The 17,930-nt window shown below is 40.2% G+C and overlaps 1 protein-coding gene across 3 annotated transcripts; it reads left to right on the forward strand.

Moving 5' to 3' along the window:
• The first annotated feature begins 734 nt into the window (after nt 1-734).
• On the forward strand, nt 735-12,575 carry syt10 (synaptotagmin X). 3 transcript variants are annotated; one of them, XM_062483411.1, is made up of 7 exons: nt 735-1,077; nt 2,270-2,672; nt 4,388-4,949; nt 7,900-8,020; nt 8,432-8,603; nt 9,264-9,420; nt 10,092-12,573. In XM_062483411.1, exons 1-7 carry the CDS (start codon nt 876-878, stop codon nt 10,161-10,163), a joined length of 1,689 nt encoding a protein of 562 aa, XP_062339395.1. In that variant the 5' UTR covers nt 735-875; the 3' UTR covers nt 10,164-12,573. The 3 variants fall into 3 exon arrangements, with proteins under 3 accessions (XP_062339395.1, XP_062339396.1, XP_062339397.1); XM_062483412.1 differs by having other exon boundaries at nt 9,264-9,393; nt 10,092-12,572; XM_062483413.1 differs by having other exon boundaries at nt 957-1,077; nt 2,353-2,672; nt 10,092-12,575.
• The last annotated feature ends 5,355 nt before the right edge of the window (nt 12,576-17,930 follow it).

Here is a 17,930-nt window from a genome sequence, read left to right on the forward strand (position 1 = left end):
CCTCTTCTAGTAAAGCTGCTCAAAATGAATGGAGCGTTGTCTAGGAGACAGTCTGCTTCTCCAAGGTTCTACCTTTGGGTCATAAGCTTTGAAGACGAAAACAATGGTTACTGTTTCAGGTATCCCCATGGTATGCACATCTGCCATTGTGCAACACACTGACTGTACAATAGTGATTATAATTGCATAAAAAAATTCAGATTAAATGGTATTTCATGAAATACAAAGGGTTTTTGCGGATTGTTGGGGATCTATTCTAGCTTAAAGCCAAACCTGAGTTGTAACCAGGTTAGGTTAGATTGATAGCTCAGTGTTACCAACGTTATTAATATTATGTAATTATCCCTTTTGGGACATTTGCATAATTGGCAAACAACTGCCACTGAATATTTTCTTTAGCTTTTTTGCTTCGAAACCTTCGTATTATTCTGGGAGCAGTGAATAGCTAATTATGACCTAGCAACAAGTAGACATAATGTATTTTACAGTGAAACTTGAATTACAATGTTTTTTACATTGTTATTTTGATTTTTTATGCCGTCTCAGATCCCATAGACAGTAACAACCGAAACCTATACGATGACATTAGGTAGAGCACAATTAAAATTGAATCACAAACTGAAACTAATTCTGATCGGTAGTCAGTGCTTCAATTCAGTCAATTTCTAAATCCAGCGTTGTCGATGCTGCACAAGCATCCGTTACTATTGGACAGTAGTGGGTTGGACGCGAAGGGCTAAGCATCTTTTGTTAATGCGCAAGAGGCGTGAAAGCAGACACACCAGTCATTGCGCAGAGGATATGGATGTGGACGCGTCGCGCGCTCTAATATCTGGTGCGGACAGGCTGCACTCAGCGGCGCTCAAGGTGGCCAAATGAATCACCGCCCTCCCGGCTCGTCCAACGTGCAATGGCTTAACCGGAGAGACATGAGTGTCCGGACAGAGGACAGTATTAGCTTGTGCCAAAGGGCCCTCCAAATTGTAAAGGAGCTGTGTCTCGCCGGGCATGTAGATCGGGAGAAATGTTCGGATATAATTCCCTTTGAAAGCAGCATACCAGGTAAAGGAAACGCAGGTAAATAGGAAATTATTTACATTTTCTATCCCTCTTTCCCAAGATTGCTTTCCCCCTTTGTTACAGTGTTGTTTATTTGGTCTTAAGTGGCTGCTAAGGCGTTTTTTGAGGCGCCACTGTTGGCGTAGTTGTAACTTCAGCTGACTTTCTGAAGCAACTTTTGTCTTTGCTGTAGGTCGATCTCAATCTGTCTGAATTGGGTGGGCCTGGGGGAAATTAATGGACAATGAGAAGGTTGACAATGATTTTGTTGCTTTTATGTTAAATTAAGCTACAATACGATTGGGAAATATTTTGGAGTGGGATCTCCTCACAATATAATGCGGAGTGACTTTCCTTAGGCTGTGTCCGCAAGCCACGCTGAAGATGCGCAACAGGTAAAACATAAAAGTAGTCATTCGTGAGCTGAGGCGGATTTTTTGTGTGGTTTTTAAGACACTATCCTCAATAATTAGCTACATTTATTTCGATACTCTGATCTACGCCAGCAGAACATAATGTCTGCGATTAGTCATATTGTGTATTGTCTGCGGCCAATACCGTCTGTCAAAGTCTTGAGTCGTCGCACTTGTACCACTTATGAAAAGTACAATTCCTAAAGGTTTAATGTTTGGATGTAAATAACATACGGTGCAATATAATCTGAGTAACCTTAATTGTATAATGGATAAGAGCAAGCAGGCTAAATATATGATAGAAAAGCATTGCTATATAGAAACCTTGTTTAGCGCCGTCTATTGTGTAGAAAATAAAGGTAATGTGGGTTATCATTACAAAACCATGTAGAAAGTGCTTGGCCACGAATCCAGACAAAATTGACTTAAATTCATTTTTTCGTATTGTGATGAAGATCTATGTGCTTAAATAAGATCTGACTTTTTAACCTCCCGTTCCTTTACCAGAAGTGCATTTGCCTTCTCACAGCTTGCTTTCTCTCGTTTTCTCTCTTTCTTGCATGTTTGTCTGTCTCTCTGTCCATCGCTTTCTTATCTATCTTATCTTCCTCTGTCTTGTACAATCTTTCTCTCTTTCTCTCTCCCTCCCTGTCTCTTTCTATCCCTGTCTCTGTCTCTCCCCGCTCCCTCTCCCTGTCTTTCTCTCTCCCTGTCCCTCTCCCCATGTATCTCTTTATTTCTCACGGTCTATCTCTCCCTATCTCTCTCTTTTTCCCTCTCTCCCTGGTTGTTTGTAGACATCTCTGTCAGTCTCCTTGCTGTGGTCGTGGGTTTCTGTGGCCTCGCCCTGTTGGTAGTCTCTCTCTTTGTCTTTTGGAAGCTGTGCTGGCCTATCTGGAGGAGCAAGGCACTCTCATCCCATGCCGACAACAATGGCCTCCGGGTCGGACTCCCCGAAGCTCCTCCACCCATCCTGCCGCCGGTCCTCGAGCCCAAGGTGGCGATGGAGGAGGAGAAGAAGAAGAAGGTGCCGGAGGTCAAGCTAAACGGGCGGAGCTCAGTCAAGCTCCTGGAGGCGGCCATGAAGATCAGCCAGACGTCTCCAGACATCCCCGCCGAGGTGCAGACTGCGCTTAGAGAGAGGCTCAGCCAGCAGGCCAAGATCCAGAGACAGACCACTGAGCCCACCTCCTCCTCCAGGTACACTGCCTCAGGACAGGGCCCTGATCCCCATTGAGCCATCATCCTAAGTGCTCTCGTCCCCACTCCTCTCATCCTCAATGCCTTAATCCCCCAACTCCCATCTCTTTTGCTCTCATCCCCACTACTCTCATCTCCAGTGCCCTCTGCACTGTCCCAATCTGTAAGGCTCTCTGTTCAATCATCTGGCTCTATTTATCCATGAGTGGTAAGGAGGAGGCTGAGAGAATGTGTAAACATGCTCTAAAAAGGCATGCTTTTAGCAAGTTTCAAAATCTTGGAAGAATGTTGAGGCATATCTATGTCTATATATTTATACTTAACAAGCTGTTTTCAAACATGACAAGAGGGAGAAAATATGCTACATTTCCCATGCACAAACAGCACACCAAAAACCATTAGCATGGCATGACAGTCACATGACAGTTCATGACATGACAACCGTTAAGTGACATGATAGTTCATGGCCAATCACAACTAGTGACCTTAAAACACTGTGACTGGTGGCATCATGGATGACCTTGGAGGGTCGCCTACCCCCACAGGCTTCTCAAGCAGCATAACACAATGCCCCGTCGTTCTAGTTCAAGCCCTGTAATCACCCATGGCCACATCCTGCATGGGGCGTGCATGTGAGTCACGCTGCCATGGCAACGGCGGTAAACGATCCCTGCAATTAAACAATCAGCTCGCTTTCTCTATGTTTTTGGGGACATTGTTTTAACGAGCACATCTGTAATTTGCCATGCTGTAAGGGGATAGGAGGAACTGTCGTGTTGCAGGGCACAATTCCTACTGAGACCAGCTAAGCAGCTGCAACTGGTCTCTCAGGGGAAGCCATTGTTGAAACGTGCTTGCAAATGTTTGTCATTAGGAAGGTTGATGCAATTTCTTGAATCTAGACTCTCTTAAATTACACACTGATGAGGCAGGCACCGAAATGGCTAATTTTACGTCGCCACTCCTCATCTCCTACTCATTTAGTATTTTTCTTCTCCCAATTACTCGCAAACTTTTTCTTTGGACGTTAATTGATTTTTCATGCAATCCCTTACAGGCTGTGTTTTTGTAAAAGTTTAATTTGCCGATTGCTCGAGAATCTGAGGACATGTACAAAGTGAACAACTTAGCCTTGTCCCATGTACTGTGTATTCATATAAACATTGCAACAAATGTTATGCAGAAGATCCCTTCATACAGAAATAAGGGATCTTTTAATAAAATATTTGAAATATTAATAAAAAAATCTAACATTGCTAGCTGTAGCAAATTGAATTGTTTATTTTCCTAAGCTCTTGTTTCATGCAGCCAAGGTTTGGTCATTTGCAACGGGTTACACTGTAGGTTCTTGTGATCTTCTTGTGGCATAGGAAAAATGAGTGCCAGTTGCTAGGTGACACCAGAGGTAAAAAAAGATGAATGGTTTGAACAACCGATGGAACTCATTAGTGAATGGAATCATGCTCAAGATTTTCAAAAATCTTCTGATAAAGATCTGAAATACAAAACTCATGCAGTTCAAGTGCTCTTCTTCACAGCTAAGCCCATGATATCAAGTTATCTTGATAATCTTTGTGGAAATCACAAGTGAATCTAGGTTTGAATGAAATAAATGAAACACAGTTCATTACCACAGAGTTAGGGACGACATGACAGGCTACATTAGACACTAAAGATTTTGGCCACATTTGATACCAACCTTTTTTCATTCACAGACACAATTCATTCCGCCGCCACCTGCCTCGCCAGATGAACGTTACAAGTGTAGACTTCAGTATGGACACCCTGCCCATCCGCCAATCCTCTACGGTAAGCATCGGACGAATCAAGCCAGAGCTCTACAAACAGAAGTCTGTCGACTCGGAGGACGGGGCCAAAGAACCGGTGGAGACGTGTGGAAAGCTGAGCTTCTCTCTACGATACGACTACGAGGAGCAGGCGCTGGTGGTGACGATCCTGAAGGCCCTGGAGCTGCCCGCCAAGGACTTCACAGGAACCTCCGATCCTTACGTCAAAATCTACCTGCTGCCGGAGAGGAAGAAGAAGTTCCAGACTCGAGTCCACCGCAAGACCCTCAACCCCACGTTCGACGAAGCCTTCTGCTTCCCCGTGGAGTATGACCAGCTGTGTAACCGCAAGCTGCACTTCAGTGTCTACGACTTTGACCGCTTCACCAGCCATGACATGATCGGAGAGGTGGTGGTGGACAACCTTTTTGAGCTGTCCGATCTGTCCAGAGAGGCAGTGGTTTGGAAGGACATTCATGTCGCCACTACGGTGAGTGTGGCCTCATATAACATTCCTTTCAGAACATTTTTACCTAAAGGAGAACAATGTGGGGTCAGGGCTTGGTTGCGAAGAGTTCTGGAGAGTTAGCAATGGTCAGTCAGTGAAGAATTACCCTAAAGTAGATTGCTTCAATAAATAAACAAGTTCAAGTATATGCTTAACTCTTGTGGTGAAAAATCTATATATAAGTATTTTATATTTTGTGTGTCCGTGCGTGACATTTAATTCAGACCATTTGTCACCTACTCATCAATATATCAACATCTTCTGTTTTAGGATGAGGCCTTACAAGCCATCTAACCTGCCCTGGAATTGATGAATGGTTGCCACTTTTTCTCCCTGCTCTGAGTTTGATTATTGCTACTTTGAGTCACCTTCATCACTCAAAGGGTGTGCTTGTTGTTTGCTTGTTTGATTGTACCTGCAATCTATTTTTATCACTAGTTAATCTGGACAACATACTTTCATGGAAATCATAGACATACAGAGTGATAGCCATAACCTCATGTTGCACTGAGTAACAAATGGTGCCATATTTATCTTTCTACAGTTTGATTAAAATGTTTTCCTCCTGCTCAAAACATTTCCACTGGACAACATCAGTCTAAGTGGTTAGGAACTGGGTACAGTGTGGACTGAGTATGATAAGCATTAGTTTAGGAAGTGCTGGTCATGAGCTATGCATGTACTGTAACCCATATCTCCTAGGTTAGGAGATATGGTACAGTACATGCATAGCTCATTAATGCCTTAAACTAGCCAAATATAGATTTGATATTCCTCAATTTTAATTACTAATATTTCAATTCATGGCATACTATAACATACATTAAAAGTTCAGTAATACAGTAAATAATATTGTATGCAACATGTCTGTTTCCAGATGTCAGGATAAGGGCATAAAAGTAAAAAACGAATCTGGATTGCGGGCACGTACAAACATATGACAGCACTTGGTAGTACCTGGGGAAAGGAATTTGAGGTTGTAACACTGGTTATTTAGCATCTGATGATTGCCTGGGCATTCATGTGACTGTGTTATGTTAAAGCATAACAATGTCATAAATGGTAAATGGACTGCATTTATATAGCGCTTTTCTACCTTAGCGGCACTCAAAGCGCTTTACAATGTTTTGCCTCTCATTCACCCATTCATACTCTCACTCACACATACCGACAGCAGCGAGCTACCATGCAAGGCGCCGGCCTGCCCATCGGGAGCAACTTGGGGTTCAGAGTCTTGCTCAAGGATACTTCGGCACATGACCTCGGAGGAGTCGGGGATCGAACCGCCAACCTTGCGATTAACAGACAACCCTCTCTATCCCCTGAGCCACAGCCGCTCCAAAGCCGCCGGCATAGTGTTCCCAGTGACCTGAAATGTCTAAAAAAATTGGCTTCTGAAGTAATTTATAAGAAATGACTTCACCCATTTAAACATTGTATAGGACTATGTCTAATAGTACAATTCAGGCCTTACAGGAGCTTACATACCGTATACTGCATTACACATGCTATACAGTATATTATACATATGCTATACCATGTTATAAAGTATACAATTTGAAGTACAGCTTCTTTTAAGGTGAAGGCAGGGGATACATCTCTCATTCCAGGATTATTTCTGTAGGGTTACCCTATTTTGTTTACAGACATAAATGCTGAAAGTCTCTTTGTGTATTGTACTCTTTGTGTTGATAGGTTTCTGCCCTCCACTGTTCTGTCTCCTTCTGTTCTTCTATTATTTGTGTATTGCTTTGTCTAGCTCCATTATCAACCCTCTATGACTGTTGATCCTGTTTATGCAATCTTTTGGCAATTACATTAGCTGAATTGCCATCCTACTGAGGTGGAATAAGGTTATGGCTTTTTGGATGCATTATAACAATGGTAGCCTGCCATCAATTTTCATTGTGACAGGTTTTTTTTTACAACCAATTATCTTTTTTCCAATTCACTGTAATTACTAAATTTCAAAGTATCCTTTTCGAATGAAGTATTTATGCATTCCTAATTGACGTTGCTGTTGTCACACTGAGTAGACTATTACTGAGTTGTCGGCATCACAAAGTTCAAGGAGTTGAACTGTTATTTCCAAAAAATGCTAGTGTAGTTTTGTGTTATCAAGTGTTTGTTTTTTTCTTCAGTGATATGACTGGCTGTAAAGTCCCACCCAGTCAGCTGGAAAGAGCTAACTACTGTAATTCAAGGCTCCTGTAGTTTAAACCATGCTATTTCCAGTTCCATGTTGACAACATAGTCACCAAATCAGAATAATCTACCAAAACATTACATTAACAACTGGTGGGTTGTCGCAAGAATTTGGGACAGGAGTGGAGATGGGGTAACACGGAGTGTTCACATTCCGATTTATTGTAGACGTGGATTTTCCAGAGCAATTTCCAGAGCATCCACTGCCTGATAATACCTGATTCCTTCATGATAAGTACCTTTGGCATAACCTTTTTACATTGATTATTTAAAATTGATGATTCACTAACAAATCTCATAACATTCTCTGAAATGAAACATATTCATGGTGGATGAACTGTACTAACACAGAATATAATTCTGTACCTACACTCACATCATGGCCAATAAAACAGTAGCTCTGATGTATTACAGTGATGTTTTACAATGATGTATTTTTGAATCTGTCATAATTTGTGTATATCCACAAGATTGTATTCTCAAAGGCACCATACTCACATGCTCTAAAATGATCATTTCTATGGAGAGTAGAAGTTACTTTATGTTGTTCAATATGCAAATAGCAATATTAAAATAGTTTAACAGCATAAGCAGACACTAAAGGGGCCTCCTACGTGTTTTGTAAAACACATTTATTCCACCTTGGGTGAAGTCCCAATTACACAAATGCACGTTTATGCACTTCAATCAATCTAAAATATGAACATGTTCTTTTGTTTGTCTCCAGGAGAGTGTGGACCTTGGAGAAATCATGTACTCGCTCTGCTACCTTCCGACGGCAGGCAGGATGACATTAACCGTTATCAAGTGCAGGAACCTCAAAGCCATGGACATCACAGGCTCTTCAGGTAAGGCTGCAGCAGCACAGATGACCAGAACAGCAGCAACAACACAGTATCCTATGATGGAGTAATGACTGCAATGACTCAACTGCAATGTTGCAGTTGAGATTATGTTATTGTTGCTCTGTCTCGGTAAATACAGACTGCTCCTTGGTATTAACATCTGTAAAACTGAAATGTGCACTTCTAGTCTGTGATAATCTGCTGCAATCAAGTCATGCATTTGAACGTTGCTTTGATGAAAACACTTGACAAATGTAGAAATGTAAACGTATAAAGATAAGAAAAACGGGAGAACATATTTCCATGACATGTCTTTAATGTGTGTGGGGGAGTTCATAGTAATTGAAATGTAAAATCAAATGACAATGAAATGCCATTGCATCTTCCTAAAAAGTGAAGGCATTGTGTCTGTAGACCCCTACGTGAAGGTTTCTCTGATCTGTGACGGGCGGAGGCTGAAGAAGAGAAAAACCACCACAAAGAAGAGCACGCTCAACCCAGTTTACAATGAAGCCATTATCTTTGACATTCCTCCGGAGAACGTAGAACAAGTCAGCTTGTCTATCATGGTGATGGACTATGACCGGTGAGTTGAACATTTCACATAAAGAAAATTGAACTGTTCTGCATACTGAACATAATGATGCCTCAGATTACAGTGTAAGTGGGATCGTACCATTTATGTATAATCATAGCCAACTGCATGGTCAATGAGTTAAGAAGAGTAAGGAAAAATTAAGTGAAGTTGAACTGGAGTAAATTTCTCAAACAAAACTTTCCACTTTAAGTTCTCACATACAATCTAATCATGACCACTAAGTGGATTTCTCCCAGATGCCCCATAATTGACTGATATTAGCAATTAAATGTTGAGAAACATTTAATCAGACTTAAATTTACTGTAGTTGTTAGGTTCCATAAGCTTTGTTGTGTGCTGGCAAATACATCTTGAATGAATCCATTGTCTTGATTCAAAGCTTTTGATTAGCTATCTTTGCTTATATACACTACTGTATGTTTGTTTACCTATTTTTGTGTGGATTTATATGCAGTGGTTTTGAAGACAAAATTGCACAAATTACATAGTGTACTTGATTGTTTTTTAAAATTTCAACAGAGACAAAGAAGCAAAAAAACAGAATGATTAAACATTGTAGAAAATCTGACAAAATGTTATTGTAACATTAGGTTGCTTTAACCCTATGACTCAATAAGAGGCATGTATGTGTGTGTGTCATATCTACAGGGTAGGACACAACGAGGTGATTGGGGTTTGTCGCACAGGCCCAGAGACTGAGGGTCTTGGACGTGACCACTGGAATGAGATGTTAGCTTATCCTCGCAAGCCCATCACACATTGGCATGCCCTGGGAGAGGTAGAAGCCTGTTCTTTTTTCTTGAAAGTAAGAGTAGGTACAACAAGAAATTGCAGGGTTTTCCAGAGCTCTCACTCTGCTTAGCTGCATCACATGGCTATCTAAGCATAGAGAAACATGTCTCGCAGCCAATCACAGAGCTTTGGAAAATACCCTGTCAATTAACACAAATACACAGCTCAGTGAGAATACAAGGATGTTGTCTGTGCCAGAATAGAGAGGGAAATCTGACCCTCACTATAATTATCATACAAGGGCAAAATCCAAATTATTAATTGGATACATGGTGTCCTGGTATTAATCCCTGGTTAGTTTGATCAGGGAAATTGATTAAATTAGGTCCCATTACTAGGTTATCTGTCTGTCAATCTCTTATTATCTATGCTTGCAGTGTGGGACATCCTCTCAAACACGTGCAAATAAGTGAGAATTCAAATTAAAGTCTTGAAGTAGCTCTGAGAGCACAGTCTATAGCAATGACGTCACAAGACGATATCCTTGATAGACACATTATGACATTAAGAACTCTTATCATGCTTGGACACAGGTTCCATCAATAGTGCTTGTGCATGCACTATCAAGTAGCTTTGCAATTTCATTTTTAAAACAAAATAATGACCAATTAGTTGCAGATAGAGCAAACGTCTCGCAATCCTGAAGACTTAAGGATATTAAACAGTTTCACATTTTCTCCACAGTGGCCAGGAAGAGCAACAAGCTTCGAGAGCCAGGGCTCCTGTCCTTCCCCCAAACCTCCTCTGACGCCCTGAAGAAGACAGGTTGAACCAAATACCACATTACCTAGGATAACGTTATTTATTCAGGTGTTATGAGACATTACTCAATTAAATAAAACATTGCACAATATGCAATTCCTCCCTTAAGAGGTTATAGTTTGGGTGAGTGTAGTTCATTAATGCAGTGCCAACAAAACATTATTATCTTCATGAGAAGTTGGTAGATATTTTTTGTTCCAAGTATGGTTAATTTACTTCTTAATTTACAGTACAGAAAATCTGCCTAGGCATTTGATCTGTATCACATACAGTAGGTGAATTAACAAAGTTAAAGTTAAGTTAAAAAGTTGCAAAGTTTACATTGAAAATTGTTAAAGAAAATACATTCCAGGACTTAACTTTCATCAATATCCTGCAGTGTGAATTAAGTAAATTGTCATTTAATAATATTGCACAGGAACTTCCTTAAATGGCAAATGTGCTACTGTATGTGAGCATCTTTCAAAGTTCTTTAGTTGCCATTTTCACATTGGATGGTGCAATACTAAAGGGCTCAGCTCGATGTCATGACCTCAACATTGCCTAAGTAGACTGTGAATAAGAAGTCCCCAATATAAACACAGGTGGTCTAAACGTATAGGGCTGGGTGGACATCCTATTTCAGAGTATACACATTATTTTGCCACCTGGCCACTGACAGTCTATGCTTATTTTAACAAAGTACTGTATCAGGCATACAGTATTTGGTTGAACTATTTCCAAAACCTGGTAATTGTCAAAATCACAGTGAAGTAAGTAGCTGAACAGTAGCCAGTATGTAGCAGGCTGTTTTTACATAGTGGAATGTACATTGTGTAGTCAGCAAGGCACAATAACTAAATTAATGAATATTCCCTTTTCAGAGAAAAACAAATAATTTAATTACTAGGCTGTATTCATGTTATGACAATATAACAATCAATTATCATTAATCAAAATTAATTAATTAATTTTGGAAGTCATGAATAATTAGATACATTTAATTTGACATTTTCCTCTAGTTGGCTGGCTGTATAAAGAGTTTAAGTATGGAAAGATGCTAAATGAACATAAAACAACCAAGCTTCTTTCATGTTAAATTGTTGTATATCAACTAGTTAGACTTTCTTTCTTTCAAAAACTTACTGGTTGTGTTATATTTTGTGCTTCATATAAAGCCATATGATACAAAGTAAAGAACCTTTCAGTCTTAAAGAATATTTCTGATTTACACATAAGTAATAATACAAAAGAAACATAGCAAATACTTAAAGGCTATGAACTGTTAACTTTTCTTTGCACATCAAAATAATTAGCTATCGCCCCTAACTATCCCCAGGATTAAAACCCATGGTTTTTTGTACTTTGTAGCATGCATGTCAATGTATTATATCAATATTGTTGAACAAGTCAAACTTAAGTTAAATTAAATTAATATATTATATAGTATTTTATACATACCAATACACTATGTTTACATTTGTACATACACCTCTTAATGCAAGTGTTTGTATATATTTAAAAGAAACACATAAGAGCGTTTGTTGTTGTATACTTCTTGCGATCAAAAAGTGAATGTGTATTTATATGGAGTGTTTGGTGATAATTTGTACAGCTCAAGCTTGTGCTTTTCATTGTATTTAATACTCAGTAAGTATCAATGGTGGAAAACTAGTCTAAGTATATCAGTGAACTAAATTTTCTTTGGATGCTCCATATATAAGAATTTAGTGCGTATCTGCTGAATTTATGTGAAAATATCTACTGAGAAAGAACAGAAACTGTAACCACATGTCATGAAGTGTACAGTTTGTGATAACTTTTGTAACAATTTGCAGTAAATATTTGAAATATGATTTACTGTGTGTTTCCTATGTATTTTAACAAAATAAAACATTGAACATGTAAAGCTTCAGGTCCACTTGTGATAAGTGATTTGTAGTTTCTGGGTGAAATGAAATAGCTGTGAAATGGCAATATGTGAGTCTTACTGTCTACAGTTTAATATTATTTTGTGATAAGAGTTACCTAATGGGCCTCTGAGTGGTATGTAATTATTCATCCTTGTCAAGTTGTTGAATTTTGGGGTAAATAAAAGTGGCCTATATTCATCAAAAGTAGTGGTGCAGGTATAAATGGCAGAGTGGTTGGAACCTAGTTCTTTAGATCTATTGTATGCAAAAGAAAATTGTGATTTTTAAGGGTAAGTGAACATTGTGAATAATCATCCCATGCAGACTACTTTATATTCTCATACATTAATACATGTTTTAATGTACTGTACATATGTGATGTTGGCTCCAAAAGCAAAATGATTGTTGTTCATGTACCATTGATAAAAACCCTGATTACACATTATATTCCACAAAATAATATGTACCTGTGGTATGATTATAATCTTTCTCTACTGCTATGCTGTTCACTACATCTGTGCACTTGAACATTTTATCATCAATTAAATATAAAGTGATTGACACCGTTTTCATTCAAGGGAATTTTCAAAATGTGTTTTTGTATTTCCTAGATTTTTGATTTTGTGTTGATTTTGATGATTGTTTCAAAACAATCATCTTACAATGTTTTTTGAAATTGAACACTTTTCAGCCACCTAATGAATATTTATCTTACCCCAAAGCACAGGTAACACAGGACTATGTCTCCACTCAATAAGGCCACTACTCAATGCAACACCTACCAAACAGGTTACGTCTCATAACCGATTAGCTACAGAACTTCAGTCCCTGAGTGGAAGGTGATATTGATGCGAGGCACCTTTGGGGGCCTTCCGTTGCCCGTCCTCTCCCTGGCAAGGGCCAGTGGGGCGTGTCACCATCAGTGTGTTGGCCTGTCATTTTAATTGCTGAGCCGTCACTCACACAGAGTGCCCAGCTTCCATTTATTCTCCCGTCGCTCCACTCATCTACTGGTGTCTAACCATTAAAACTGTTTCTCTGTGCGCTGAAAGGCCAAGAAGAAAAAAGACTTTTCTCCTCCCCTGGACAGGAAAGCATTATATGTTGTCCCCATTTGGAGAACATAATTGTTGATAATTACAGTGCCTAGAACCAGCTTCAAAGGTTCTTGCTGTGTGTGCAACTACGCAAGAGAAAAAAGACTAATTCAAAGACAAAAACAAAACTTTTGGATTCCTTTGTTCAACTAATTTAGATTTGCATTTAGTAATAGAAACGTGTTTGTTTTAAACTCTTAAATCAATAGAAATTGGTCATACTAGCGACAGTGTAGCCCACAGTGTAGCCCACTGGTTTGAAATCTTGATGCTGTATGTTATAGATTTGGTAACGGTGTGCTATTTCTATCCAGGTACATCAAAACAGAGCATGTGCCAACAACATCAAAGGACAAACGAGGACAAACTGTCTCTGGAACACATTCTGACCTCTCAAAGTATAGAGCTACTTCCTTCTTCTTTGTCATCTGTTTCTTTTTGATGGTCATAATCTAAAAAGAAACATTTTGATCTTGACATAATATCCGAACATGTCTTTGATCACATTTAATGTATAGAAATCGCTGTTTCAGTAGTTTCCTTGGTAATGAAAGCCACCAGCTCCCTTTTTTGGTAAACCCCTATTTAGCATTTTGATGTATCTTTAGTCAGAGTTTGCTAATAGCTCCACATGTTGATGCATGTAATTAAAGCTTTGTCATTTCCTGAATGGGTGTTTGTGCCTGGTATACAGCAGGCATGCTTTTTATGGGGGACTTGGGGACGACATCACTGTCTCTGCGACCGGCATCAACAATGCACCTGCGACACAGGAATACATTTAGAGAAAATGTTTTTAATAAGATTTTTCCATCTCATTGTTTATTCTGGGTAGGTATTATTCATACTACTTTATTCTAAAGTAGTATGAATAATGTACACATGAATGTACATTTCAACAAAAATAAAGACTGATGTTTCTACTGTGGGCAATGATTTTACTGTAGGCAATGCTTGGTAGTGACATGGCAGTTATACTGTTACCTTAATGTAAAGTGTTGACCAAACCTTCAGATTGTTTCTATACTTGCAAATATTTTATCGGAAGCAAGGAATGATGAGTTTAGCCATGTGTATTACCACTAAGGGTTTAACAAAAAGAAAAGGGGTTTAGAGTTTAGTTACTCTTGAAGAATAATAACTGTTTGACGGACAAATAAAGTGTCTGGTGTTTAGATACCTGTCTTGTGTAAGTTGTACAAGAGATACCGATCATGTTATGCAAGCCCAAAAAAAAGATGCAACCACTACAAAACAGCTACAATGACACGTGGGCAAGAAACAGTGTTATAAGACTGGTGGAGAAACACAGCCTTAATCTAAGTCTAGTGTGGATTTATCGAGGAATACAATGGGTTAAGGTCAACTCGTTAACAACAATGGAGTGGAACTTGGTCAATTATAAGGACCATTACATGTGGAAGGATGGACAGGCTGTTATGTCATACCACATCCCATTAAACCCAAATAGATCGTTTTATAACGGGTAGCACTTGAGGTTGCATAAAGAATATATTGTGGTCACAGCCACAGGTCACATGGCAAATAACCAACGTGCTCAACTGATGCACTAGATCAGAAGGAGATGAAATCAAAAAGACTTCAATCAAGATCAGAGCATCACACATGCATTAAAGCACAAGCAACTTGTTTGGCAGGCTTTAATCCATGAGTTACGAGGTGGCTCATAATAATTAAATGTGCCACAACACGTTTTGACACAATTTGCTTTTAAATTAGAACTGCAGTTCAATGCTTGATCATAAAAGGAATAAATGAAAGTTATTGTTCGGCAGGACAGTGCAGAGATCTTTTTTCTTCAATGGCAAATACATGAAAAAATGCTGTAAGTTATCTTCCAATTACCATCATAGTTTGAAACCTCTAATAAAGACCTATTTGATTGCAGTGATGCATTGTCATGTATTTGATGTGTGATATATCTGTCTTGCTCTTAGACAGGGCCCGCTTTGTAGCAAAGGTGTCGATCACAAAGAGCTCAACAAATAGATTTAACATTAACATTGCTCTCAAACCCCTGGATGGAGAGGTGGGGTTTAACGAATGAGAAATGGTGGGAGTTAAGGCCAGATGTTTGGGAGTCAAACATAACCTGTTATTTTCTTTTTACTTAAGAACTTAGTGTATTTGATCTTGTACAAAGCAATTCACAAACACTACATTGATTAAGGAATGTTATTTTTACTTTACTGTCTGAAAAAGGCAGTGCTGGTTCGGCTGCTTTCATCTGAATAACGCTTCAATGTCTCACCTCGTTAGACAGTACATCTAACTTGCAAGATGATTCCAGAAAAAACACCAAGGGCTTAGGAAGCTGCCTGCTTCAGTAATGAATGTTGAAGCTGTTTTCATTCACCAGTCAGCCTAGTCACAGAGAGGAAAGAGAAGGGTTGTAAAAAATAAAAAGCTAGCTCTGCCAACGGAAACATATTGATATAAGGGGCCCAAAATAGATGTTTTACCCCATGGGTAAGAGCACTGGAATCATCTTTCATTACTCTTCTTTCTGGATTTATTCACTTTGACATGTGCATGGAGCTCATGAATAACCAGGACATGTTAACCTTTTAAGGAGTGAGTTATTTTTCCAAAACGGAAGCTAGCTAGTTTTAGTTAGCTTCCGTTACCTAGCAACCTAGCATAATACTGGTATCAATGCTACTACCTGCTAGTGTTACTTGTTAGCCTCCTAATTGTAAATTTTGAAGCCATATTATAGCGTTTGTCATATAGTTTTTGTCTATCGGAAAATAGTCGGTTGGAATGTTCAGAATCACATATGTGTGACGCTACTCCTTAACATGTTTACCTCGGTGAATGTGTCTGTTACATGGTCTCAGCAAGGGGTCTGGGAGAAGACACCCACAAAATAACCTCTGAACCTCTGAATAACAGCTGAACCTCGCCAAAACAGAACTTCTCATCATCATCATCCCGGCTAAACCCTCCATCTCCCACGATCTCTCAATCACCCTGGGATCTGCAACGGTGACCCCTTCATCCACTGCCAGGAACCTTGCGGTTACCATGGACGACAAGCTCTCCCTCACGGCCCACATTGCTGCGGTCTCCCGGTCGTGTAGATTCACCCTCTACAACATCCGGAAGATCAGGAGATACCTGTCTGAGCACTCCACCCAGCTGCTAGTCCAAGCACTTGTCCTCTCCAAGTTGGACTATTGCAACTCGCTGCTCGCTGGTCTCCCAGCATGTGCAACCCGCCCTCTTCAGAGGATTCAGAACGCAGCGGCCCGCCTGGTCTACAATCTACCCAGACGCTCCCATGTTACCCCGCTCCTCATCTCTCTCCACTGGCTACCTATCATGGCCCGTATCAGATTCAAGACCCTGGTATTGACCTTCCGAGCAGTGAACGGGACTGCACCCATCTACATCAAGTCTCTCCTGCAGCGCTACACCCCCACCCATCACCTACGGTCTTCTTCAGACAACCGCCTGGTGGTCCCACCGCTCAAGACCGCCCGGTCCCAACACAAGCTCTTCTCCTGTCTGGCCCCCCAGTGGTGGAATCAACTCCCCACTTCCATCAGAGACACTGACTGTCTCTCCACCTTCAAGAAAAGGCTCAAGACGCACTTGTTCCGGGAGTACAACGGTACTTAGGAATGGTTAGTTTCCTCAAGGATCACAATGACTCTTGCTTAGAGACTTGTTGCTCTTGTGGTTAGTGGTAACTGACTTAAATTTTTGTACTCGCTGTGATATATTGTTTTATTATTGTTGCTTGCTTTTTTTCCACAGGTACACTTGCACTTATAGCAGCTCATGTTGTTTAATTGTAACTTGTTTAACTACATGCTCTTATGGTTCTTCCCTTTGGCACTTATTTTGGTTGTTCACAATGTGTGCTTCATGTTTTGGCTACTCGCAATGTTTTGTGGCTATCTCGTTGTTATGATCAGTGACCTATGCACTTTGTAAAGCTCTCTCTTGGAAGTCGCTTTGGATAAAAGCGTCTGCTAAATGAATAAATGTAAATGTAAATAAAGACTTTTACATGGTTGATTATGCTCTGAAAATGGTTATCATGACCTACATCAGGGCAGGATTACGTAGTGCTCTCTGATGTATGCTGTGTGACATCCATGTAGTTGAGTCCATTTGGATTCCACAGTATGAATATCCATAGTAGAATTGGACACACAATGCTACAGGGAGACCTACTTTATAAGAAACAACAAATACAGACTGCAGTTAAGGTAAAAAAAAACTATCTTGAACACCTGAAATCCCTGTGTATTTCCATTCATCCCCATCTTCTATATGTGGATTTCCACCTGACTGTGAAGATTTAACAGTCTTGGTGTCGGAGGGGGGAGGGCTACAGAAACATCATCCAGGGGAGGATCCCTGCTGCTCGGTGTGCCTCTTAATTCTCTGACACTATAGTCAAACGCTGGTGTCAAGCCTGTCTGAGAATGTATCAGAGAATGTCATTATCCTCCCACGGCTGAAATTGGACACACAGACCTCCGGCGCCGTGCCCCAACAGGTGTGTTCGGCGACAATGGCATCCTCCTCATCCTCAGCTGCTGTACCCCTGGAGGGTGGTGACAAGAGGCCAGACCGCTCACGCCGTGGTCTGACCGCGGCTGTTGCTGTGGTAATCCACTCGATGCAGTGCAGAAGGGGTGGAAGTCGACGTGAACCATCCGATTCAGAGGGAGGCCCCGAGGGAGGATGTGAGCCTGAATGTGAATGCGACCGTTCATCACCCGCATCGATCGTCA

The sequence above is a fragment of the Osmerus eperlanus genome, chromosome 17 (genome assembly GCF_963692335.1).
Source record: "Osmerus eperlanus chromosome 17, fOsmEpe2.1, whole genome shotgun sequence".
In the NCBI taxonomy this organism is placed as follows: Eukaryota; Metazoa; Chordata; class Actinopteri; order Osmeriformes; family Osmeridae; genus Osmerus; species Osmerus eperlanus.